This window comes from Chiloscyllium plagiosum, chromosome 3 (genome assembly GCF_004010195.1).
Source record: "Chiloscyllium plagiosum isolate BGI_BamShark_2017 chromosome 3, ASM401019v2, whole genome shotgun sequence".
Lineage (NCBI taxonomy): Eukaryota > Metazoa > Chordata > Chondrichthyes > Orectolobiformes > Hemiscylliidae > Chiloscyllium > Chiloscyllium plagiosum.
Window position 1 is genome coordinate 10,695,684 of NC_057712.1, and position 10,968 is coordinate 10,706,651.

The window sequence follows — 10,968 nt, forward strand, 5'->3', positions numbered from 1 at the left end:
GGGTACACAATGATCGGGATTACTCATTGCCAAGGGGGCCACACACTGTTGCACGAACATGGAGCACGGCAGGTCATCCCGTGGAGCCCCTGGAGACACGTGATCCTGGCGACCCGGAACCTCGCTGACCTCCCTGTGACCTCCCCACCCCGGGGCATGCGCACTCCCCGATGCGTGGGTGGCCAGTGACGTTACGCCGAAGTGACTCTTTGACGTCACCGCGCTGGAGCGTCCCATCTGCCCCATTTCCGGCGCGCTCCTTCCGGTTTCGTGTTGGGCCTGTTGTTGGTACAGACGCGGCGCAATGGCGATGCAAGCGGCGAAAAGGGCGAACGTGAGTGCGGCCTCCGTGCGGAGCTCCTCCCCACCGCTACAGCCCCCCCCCTGGAGACCCGATAGCCCCCCGCCCGGGGAGAGGAAAGGGTTAATTGCCTCGGGTCCAGGTGTGCAGCTCGGGGTCGGTGCTGCAGAGAAGCCCCTCCTGGATTCAGTGTTGGGATCAGCAACTTTAGGGCCTCAGTGCCTGCCCCTTAGTCTTTTACTCACCCCCCCGCTCCCCCCAACACACACACACACACACACTGACCTGTGGCTGCTTTCACCCACAATGGTCCCTATCATCAGTTTTTCTTTAGTTTACTATTGTACCTTCCTTTTCCTAACTATCTTTCTCCCCCACTTTGTACCTTGTTCCACCTGTTGTGTATGACTACACCCCCCCCCACCACCACCACCACCAAATTTAGTTGAAATACTTCCAACTACTTACCACTAGTTCAGAAGAAGCATCACTAGGACCTGAAGCACTAACTCTGCTTTCTTTACACAGATGCTGCCAGACCTGCTTAGTTTCTCCAACAATTTTTTGGTTCTGTTTGATTTCCAGCATCTTCAGTTCTTTTTACCCCTGTATTTTTTCTTATCCTTGGAGCTGTTCTGGTATTTCTCTTTCCATTTGTGGTTGAGCAATATTTTTCAATGTTTTCTTTTGCATTTTATCCCTTTGTGCTTAAAGCCTTGTTAACCACTTTTCAGTTTACCCTTCCAGCTTCAGTAATGTCTTCATGTTTGCCCTTGGATTTCTTCCCTTGAGAATCTGTGTCCCCCTTTATGTTGTACCTCCTACATCAGTGCATTAATAATCACTTGTTTTCTTATTTCAGATTCGTTTGCCTCCAGAAGTAAATCGTATCTTGTATATAAGAAATTTGCCATACAAAATAACAGCAGAAGAAATGTACGATATATTTGGGAAATATGGACCAATCCGACAAATCAGAGTGTAAGTACTATACTATTTCAGATTAGTATTTGTCTAGGCTGTGACAGACTCTTAATAAAGGGAACCATTTGAGGAAAAGAATCCCGACAATGTAGACACAGGCCCTTTGGCCCATCAAGTCCACACCAACCGTCCAAAGTGTATCCTACCGAAACCCATTCCCCTACTAGTCTACATTTACCCCTGACTAATGCACCTAACCTAATCACCCCTGGACACCATGGGCAATTTAGCATGGCCAGTTCACCTAATCTGCACCTCTTTGGATTGTGGGAGAAAACCAGAGCACTCGTAGGAAACCCACGCAGACACAGGGAGAATGTGCAAACTCCACACGCAGTCACCTGAGGCTGGAATTGAAGCTGGATCTCTGGTTCTGTGAGGTGGTAGTGCTAACCACTGAGCCACCGTGCTGCAGGAAAGATAGGAAAGTGGTGCTGAGGATTATAAATCACCATCTCATAGATTAGTAGTACAGGGTCAGTGGGCCAAATGGTCTACTTTTGCTTAAACCTTACAATATTATATCTCCAAATGATTTGTATAATGAGTGGCAAATATGTGATTTGGTGGGCGAGGGATGATAGGATTGAACATAACCATTCGTAATTGTGAATTGCATTGTTTGCTCTGGTGATTCTTCTAGTTGGCAATGTTTCCCAGTAGCAGGCTTGGGTACTGTGCCGCAGAAAAAATAGTGCAAAATGCCTGAGGTTCAATTAAGGAAATCTCCAAGTGTCCTTATACCCAAAGTTGAAATTAAAGCCAGCAATGTCAGCTGTGGCTTAGTTAATAGCACCTTTTGTTTCTGAATTAGAAATTCATGGGTTAAAATATTCGTCTCGAGACTTGCACATAAAATCTAGAGTAAAACTTCAGTGCCACCAAGGAAGAAAAGCAGTGTTAGAGGTAAAGCCTTTTTAATTCATATATTAAGCAGAAACTAGGAGGTAGCAAAAGATCTCGGGAGATGTCAAAGGAGTGTGCAGGAATTCTCCTAGTGATCTGGCCAATATTAATCTCTATGAATGCTTCTAAATTGTTTGACCATCATTACTGTTTGCACAACTTTAATGTGCACAAATTAAATGCTGCTTTTCCTACAGTGTACAATGAGTACACTTTAAAGGTGCCCCATTAACTGTGAAGTGCTTTGTAATATCATGAAAGCTATATAATTGCAGAGCTCTGTTTTCAAAGTTAATATTGCAGGTCTTGATGTACAAATCTGGAGTGTGGATTTAAGGTGGACAATCCTCTACCAAAGTGTTAGAATATTTATGTATCCGCTCGAATACACCACCCTCCTACTGCCCCTTCGACCATGATCTCACTCCCCATCACCAAACCATCATCTCCCAGACCATACAGAATCTCATCACCTCAGGAGATCTCCCACCCACAGCTTCCGACCTTATAGTCTGGGAACCCCGCACCACCTGATTCTACCTCCTTCCCAAGATCCACAAGCCTGACCACCCTGGCCGACCCATTGTCTCAGCCTGCTCCTGCCCCAGCGAACTCATCTCCACCTACCTCGATACTGTCCTATTCCCCCTCATCCAGGAACTCCCCACATACGTTCGAGATAGTACCCATACCCTCCTCCTCCAAGATTTCTGTTTCCCTGGCTCCCATCGCCTCATCTTCCTCATGGCCATCCAATCCCTCTTCACCTCCATCCGCCATGACCAGGGCCTCCAAGCCCTCCGTTTCTTCCTCTCCCGAGGTCTCCAACAATACCCTTCCACTGACATACTCATTCGTTTGGCTGAACTGGTCCTCATCCTTAACAATTTCTCCTTCGAATCCTCCCACTTCCTCCAGACCAAAGGGGTAACCATGCGCACCCGTATGGGCCCCAGCTATGCCTGTCTCTTTGTTGGCTACGTAGAACAGTCCAGCTTCCATAGTTACACCGGCACCATTCCCCACCTCTTTCCCTGCTACATTGATGACTGCATCGGCGCCACCTTGTGCTCCCACGAGGAGGTTGAACAGTTCATCAACTTCACCAACACATTCCACCCCGACCTTAAATTCACCTGGACCATCTCTGACCTTCCCTCCCCTTCCTGGACCTCTCCATCTCCATTAATGACGACTGACTTGACACTGACATTTTTTTCACAAACCCACAGACTCCCACAGCTACCTGGATTACGCCTCCTCCCACCCTACCTCCTGCAAAAATGCCATTTATTCCTGATGAAGGGCTTTTGCCCGAAATGTCGATTTTCCTGCTCCTCGGATGCTGCCTGACCTGCTGTGCTTTTCCAGCATCACTCTGATCTAAACTATTTGTGTATCAGCTTGTTTTGTTTACATCTTCTGTACAATGTCTTCCTAGCAAGGCCTGCATTTGCTGCTTATCCCTAATGTCCCTTGAGAAAGAGGTGGTAAGGTGACGACTTGAATAACTGCAGTTCATCTGGTGCAGGTGGAATGATAGTTTAGTTAGGTCAGAAACCGAAGTGAAGTCACCTGACGGGGCAGCACTCTAAAAGCTTGTGTTTTCAAATAAAACTTTAACCTGGTGTCACGTGACATCTGACCTTGCCCGACCCAGTCCAACACTGGCACCTCCATGTTAGTTTCATTAGGAAGAGATTTCTAGGAGTTTGACAAATACTTTACAAGGATGGTAATACAGTTCCAAGTTAGGGTGGTGTGGACTTGTGCTGTGCAGTTAAATGTTCCTGTGCATCTGTCCTTTTAGGTTGTAGAGGTTGAGATGTCATGCAGATTATGAAGTTCACACCCATTTGATTTGGAGATGCCAGTGTTGGACTGGGGTGTACAAAGTTAAAAATCACACAACGCCAGGTTACAGTCCAACAGGTTTAATTGGAAGCACACTAGCTTTCGGTTGTTGTGATTTTTAACTTTATACACCCATTTGATTTTTACATTAACATTTTAAAGGCTCAGTAACTTGCTACTTTCAGGTTACTGGATGCTTTTGTCATGTTTTTGCCATACAGTATTTTCTTTGACACAAGTACAAATGGTAACTGTGCTTAAATAGCACGTTGTTATTTTTAAAGTCTGAAAAAATATTGTGAATATTTGTATGTTAGTTTGAAAACAATTCAAGAATATCTGTAAACTAGGGTAGCTTTTGTTTGTCGTCTTAATGTTGGAGAACATTTTAAAGGCAGAAGTGCACACCAAGCTGAAATTGGAAGAGGGATGAAGTCAAAGACATCATCGAAGAGGTTTTGAGAACAGGCATGGTGAGGTAGTAAAATAGAATAATTTTGGGGAAGACCTCATAGGGCATAAACCTAATTTATGAAAATAAAAATGTGGAGGAAATAGAAGGCAGTTAGGAATCTGGAAGTGGAAGAAGTTTGCAAGAAAACTATAGACTATTACTTATGTAAGTTGAAGGTAATAATCAAAGGATTTAAAGGTTTGTCATTTGACAGCCAGTGGAGGTTGGCAAGAATTAAAATGCTGCTTGTGAAGTAGAGATATTGGTCAAAACATGATGTGCAAATTGTTTTCTTATTTTTTTTGACGAGTTAAGTGAGATTTTTAATCAGTTAAGGGTATCAGTGGTTATGGGGAAAGGCAGGAAGGTTGAATTGAGGATTATCAGGCCGGCCATAATCTCATTAAATGGTAGAGTAGAAGCAATGGGCTGAATAGCTGACTTCAACTTCTGTGTTTTGTTTCTGAAGTCTTTGTGTTAATTTGGTACTGGATGTGCAACTATTTTAAAGCCAAACAACCTTGGTAAAATGTAATATTGCAAGAAATGCAGTATTGCTAAAACTCAATGATAAAAGCCACTAAAGATGAAAACCAAATTCATTCTTTAAAATCAAATTTTTGTGAATGAAGAAACCAAGCTGCTCATTGCAAAGCAAAACGTATCATTTCATTTATGAAATGAAAGCCTTTGAGATGTTTCAAAGAGCTTTACAGTCATGTTGTACTGTTGAAGCATGGTTACAATAATAATGTAAGACACCTGATAGAGGAGAAAGTGAGGTCTGCAGATGCTGGAGATCAGAGCTGAAAATGTGTTGCTGGAAAAGCGCAGCAGGTCAGGCAGCATCCAGGGAACAGGAGAATCGACGTTTCGGGCATAAGCCCTTCAGGAATCACATGATAGCCAATTTCAACAAATATGATGTCTAACCTGTTTGTCATGTTCTTTCAGGGGTAAATACTGGCCAGAAAGCAGAGTGATTCCCTGCTGCTACTAACAATGATGGAACTTTGGCTATATGTGAATAGGGCAACAATTTCTTTATTCTGCTAGTTAATGCCAGTTTTAACATGATTAAGTTATGAAGAAATGCATCTTTGTTAATGATATGTGGATTGCCTCATTAATTGAATAATAGAGTGCATTTCTCAAGACATCTTCAGAGATTAGCAAAGTCTTCCTGATGTGAGCCAAGTACAGTTAAATTTTTAATTTGTGCTGAGCTGAGGCCCATGATTCATTGTACCTTGCTGCTGGGTTAAGTACGTAATTGCCTTAGATTGACAAGCGCTGTTTTAACTTAGACCAAAAATTTGAGATTTGTCTTGGACCTGGGTGTCTGAGAATAAATTTAGCTATTTGTATTCCATTTTAGGCTTGAATGAATAATTAGAAATTAAAAGTTGAAATTTTAAAATTGAGTTTAAATTTTTAAGAGCAAATTGACTTTTTTTTATTAAAAAGACTTGGAAATTTTTGAAAAGGATAGTGAAATCTAAATCCTCTTATTATGATGTGTTCATAATGTATCCCTGTCAAAGCTGAACTTGGTATCCTTGCTTAGTCTGGAGTACAACGCTGCAAGGACAAGTAGCAGCCATTTGACCTGCCTTGTTGTTAGAAAAAAAAATTCCATTGTTTCTGTCTTCTCATTGCTCTGGCCATCATTTTATTCAAATAGTTATGCAATATGAAATGCAGTGCGTTCTTTACTTGTTATTAATGAGTAACACCTCTGTCAAATGTTTACCTCCAGTCTTAACACTGATTTCCTCGCCCAGGGGGAAGTCTTTCCTTATTTATCCTGCCGAATTTCTTCAATGTTAAAACACCTGTACTAATGTTTTCAGTGTCTCTGCTCCAGTGGAAACATCCACTGTCTTCGTAGCTTCTTGTTTCCGGTTTCATGCTGACAAATCTGTACTCTTTTGTTATCTTCGTTCTTTAAAGAGACTTGCGAAATTGTTCACAACTTTTGACTGAGCCATTGCTTTTCACCAGCATGGTTATGTGTGATTTTTTTTTTTTGCTTTTTGGAAGGGAAATCAAAAATGAGATTTGTCAGAATAACCTGTTCCTCCCTGTTTGGGAGTGGAATGGTTTTTGTTTCCTCCCCTCTTCTGATGCTTGGGGTCCATATCCTCCAAGTACTGAACAACACATCTACATGCAAATAAAAGTTGCCTATCCCATAAGTCAACTTCTGAAGAATGTCCTTTTCTTAACGAGGACAAAAATGTCTTGCTGATTTAAAAAAACCTAAGTGGAATAGATATGTCAGTATATTTAGTTTAACAGACACCCATTGGAACTGGCTTAACAATTCCAGAGCAAATTTTAGCCAGGAAGCTGATATCTGATAAATAAGCTTTCATTCCATTCATAGAATCCCAACAGCATGGAAGCAGGCCATTCACGCATGTCCACACTGTGATCCTCTGAAGAACATCCCATTTGGACCCACTCCCCTACCCTATTTCCCATGGCTAGTCCATCTAACCTGCACATCTTTGGACTGTAGGAGAAAACCAGAGCGCCCAGGAAGAAACCTTTTGCAGGCATGGCAGGAATATGCAAACTACACACAGTCACCTGAGGGTGCAGCCGAACCTGGATCCTTGGCGCTGAGAGAGAGCATGGCTAACCACTGAGCCACCATGCCACTCGTTAGTCTGGTTCACATTACAAACTAGCATTGAAAAGCTGACTTGTGTTCCTGACATTTTGCTTGCTCATAAGCTTGTTCAATAAATGGTAGATTGTTTTTTTACTTCTGGAAAATAAGTACTTCAAGAGAAATTCACAAATAATGAATGCACATTGTTTAATGGCTGTAAATGAGGAATTAACATGCTGTACATAGAGGTATAATAATTGGAGTAGACTAATGACCCTTTTAGTATGTTTACTATCTGACTAATTTGTATCTTAATGTAATCCACCTGTCTTGGTTCACTAACCCTGAAAACACTCAACTAACAAGTGTCTTGAAGTTGAAATTTTCAATTTCATGAAGTCACAATGTTTTTCTGGGAGAGAATGTTACAGATTGCCCTCCTTTGTAGGAAAAAAGTGTGTTTTCTGTCATATAGAAATGTCAGTTCTTTCAAATTACTGGAATAAATGAAACCAAGCAAAATCTGTAGTTTTAATGACCCCAAGTTTGTATAATCTTAATTCTGTAAACTTTGTCTAACAGAGGAAATACACCTGAGACAAGAGGAACTGCATATGTAGTGTACGAAGATATTTTTGATGCCAAGAATGCTTGTGACCACTTATCTGGGTTCAATGTGTGCAACAGATACCTTGTGGTTTTGTACTACAATGCAAACAGGGTAAGCTTTGTTACTAGGCTGTTCGTGTTGAAGTTTTATGATCAAGCCTGATTTGTTAAACGATGCTGGAAATGACCCAGTAAAAATATACGTGTCTTTCGATAGTTAAAAATCCAAGGTATTTCACAAAAAGAGTAAAACGTAACCATACAAAGTCAGCGTAGGTATTTAAGGAATGGATGACAAGCTTTTACATATAGTTCTTGTATAAAGTGATGTTCCAGCAGCGTGGTTTGGCTATAACATCACTGAAGAATTAGGGAACGGTATTTTTGCGAACACTTACCTCTGTTCACAGTAATACGATTCGAGCAGCAATCGATTCACATGCTTCATTTTGTAGTTTTGCCAATGTCGGCTAAAGTCAGATATGAGAGATACGGTACAATACATTGAGCTGCTTCATCTCAAAAGTTAACCTAATAAATGTTCATTGCTCTCCCTCTGAGGCAACCACAACTGTACCTGAAGGTAGTGGTGAAGAAGCTCTGTCCCTGCATTAACAATTTTTTTTAAAGTAATGTATTAAATGTATTTAAATATGGTTTCAGCCTTCATTTCAGGCTGTGCTATATTGTGTTAGGCTTTTGGGTTGTTTTTGAGCAATCGTGAGTGATTTTTATTTTGCTGTTCTGCCCCTAACCCCACCTTTCCCATAGGCCCCATTATTTCTATTAAGCAAAGTTTTACTGGAACACAACTACCCCATTATAGGAGATCTACCTGTATAAGCTGGTGAAGTAGACTTCGAAAATGTTCCAAAGAGTCTGATTCGGCTTAATGCTCTGCACAGTGGATGGTAAAAGTGGGTAGGGGGAAAAGGTATACAGATTGATGGAATTCAGAATAAACCGCTTGCATGGGAATGTATAGGGTTGGAGTAATGTTGAGCTGCTATGGAGTAAATATTTTAAGGCTTAAACTTTTTTAATCCTTTTGGAAATGTGGATGTCACTGGCAAGGGTGGCATGTGTTGTCTGTCCCTAACTGCCCTGAAACCCGTTTACTTGGCTATTTCAGAAAGCAGTTGAGTCAACCTCATTACTGTGTATATGTGGGTAAAGAACACAGCTTTCGATCTTTAAATGGAGTTTTAAGATCATATCACTAGGACTAACTAGAGTTTTGGTTAATTGGAATTTGATTCCGTCAGCTGCCATGTTAGGATATGAACATTTCTGCTGTGCATTAGCCTGGTTTCTTGACTACCGGTCCAATGACATTAGCAGTACACCACATTTATCCTGAGTGTTTAGTATGGAGGATAGGAAACATGTTCGGGACTTGGGAGAAATTGGATATGTGTTGCTGAACTTTGGACAAGTTGGAATTTCTAAGAATGAAATGAGAAGCACATCAGGGTTGTTGTGTCTTGAAGTGATTATACTTTGTATAAGAGATTCAGACAGAGGAACACAGATAGGTGCCATAGATTATTGTCAATCCACTTGATTTCTGGGCCACACCCCCGGACCACAATCAATCACTGCATAACCTGAGGAAGTGTCGCATCACTGACAGCAACTTCTGGGTTTCTGCTTTTCTGCATATGTGCCGACATTTGCTGAATGTTTCAATGGAATAATGACTGTGAGTGCTGATTAGTTTTGTAGTCTTCACCACTGTAAACCTAATGACACCATCACTTTTGGGAGTAATTCTAAATATTCTGGTAAATGTTGTATTTTGTTTTGCTAATTCTTGGATTAACAATTGATTAGTGTGCTACAGTGGCTGTTTGTTTAAAAGTAAGGTTTTGAGCTTGTTACACTTAGCCTTGATCCTTAAATTCTTTGTGGTGTTCCTTTCTGGTTAATGATCATTGAATCCTTAACACGAATGGAATCTCATTTTCCATTGATATAGTTCACAATTTGTAAATCGATAGCTGGATTTGGCTATTTTTGTGACTTCCATTGCTTTAAAAAAAAACATTTGTTCTCCCTCTTTACAGGCTTTCCAAAAAATGGATACAAAGAAAAAGGAAGAGCAACTTAAAATTCTCAAGGAGAAGTATGGAATCAACACTGAAACAAAATGAACCATTGGGTTTTGTTTTTTTAACTTTTGCTTTGTAAATACTATTGAAAGGACTTTTGAAGATGTCTTAAACTTAGCAATTTGGATAAATCTCACCAGGTTATTTTGTAGTTTAAGAATACCATTTACTTTGAATAATCGGTGGTTGTTTTAAACATTACTTCTGTTTATTTTGACTTTATGTAATATTTTCTTAATTTGAAACCTAACATAATTAAGTTTGCATACAAATGGTGATGTTTATATTTGCAAATACTTTTACTGGGACTACACACCAGTTACCATGGTGATCCAGATATTATTTGTCAAATGTGCACTCTTGTATTCAAAATGATTGTTTGTGTACAATAAACTGTAAAATGGTTTTATGTTGGTCATTATTGATGTATTTCCGTGGCGAAGTGTGAAGCTAATGTTCTAGTGTAAGCCTGTTGATACCAGTGAATTAGGTAGCTAGAACACTGGGTTGTGGCCTGGTTTGGGACGTGAGATGAAGAAGTCCACCTATTGTTCAGTATTCTGACCTTCTCTGTCTTGTTATCCTCCCTCAAACCAGCACCTCCAAACATTAAGTGTAAATGTTCTTGTCATTAAATAGTAACCAGTTATAAAGTTTTGAAATGTTGCAATCTTTTATATTTGTATTTCAAAACTGTGCAGCTTTGTATATGTATGCAAACATGTACAGAAAAAAAGCATAGTTGCTTTACCTCATTTTCATCTCTCCAGTGCTCTTCTGATCTAATACCAACTGAGATATCAGTTTGGAAAGCAATTGTAACCATTTTGGGTGACCTTTGACTGTTATAAAGCATCTTGATAAGAAATCCATTTATTTTTTGTAGCTGAACAACAATTTGATTTTTTTTCTCCCCCTTGTGATCTTTGCAGTGTTTTGAGGGCGTTGTTTACAGATCTATGTTAACTCGGCAGCCCGTTGATAATTCCAAATGCAGTGCCGTTTCCCTCTGTAGTAAGACACATTGGCCAGAATATGCCTGGCCAGGTAGATGTGGGTTTTGGTACATATGAAGTTTCAGGAAAGTGATATTGTCACGACTCTTGCAATCCAGCCTCCATTTAGCTTT

At 40.6% G+C, this 10,968-nt stretch overlaps 1 protein-coding gene across 1 annotated transcript; it reads left to right on the forward strand.

Moving 5' to 3' along the window:
* The first annotated feature begins 226 nt into the window (after positions 1-226).
* Positions 227-10,244, forward strand: sf3b6 (splicing factor 3b, subunit 6). Its single transcript, XM_043677065.1, has 4 exons — positions 227-334; positions 1,164-1,282; positions 7,702-7,840; positions 9,795-10,244. The coding sequence occupies exons 1-4, from the start codon at positions 305-307 to the stop codon at positions 9,879-9,881; spliced, it is 375 nt and encodes a 124-aa protein (XP_043533000.1). The 5' UTR covers positions 227-304; the 3' UTR covers positions 9,882-10,244.
* The last annotated feature ends 724 nt before the right edge of the window (positions 10,245-10,968 follow it).

Coding starts and splice junctions, on each gene's coding strand:
- sf3b6 (XM_043677065.1), top strand. CDS start 305: ATGGCGATGCAAGCGGCGAAAAGGGCGAAC. Junction 335..1,163: donor AAGCGGCGAAAAGGGCGAAC/GTGAGTGCGGCC, acceptor TTCTTATTTCAG/ATTCGTTTGCCTCCAGAAGT. Junction 7,841..9,794: donor TGTACTACAATGCAAACAGG/GTAAGCTTTGTT, acceptor CCCTCTTTACAG/GCTTTCCAAAAAATGGATAC.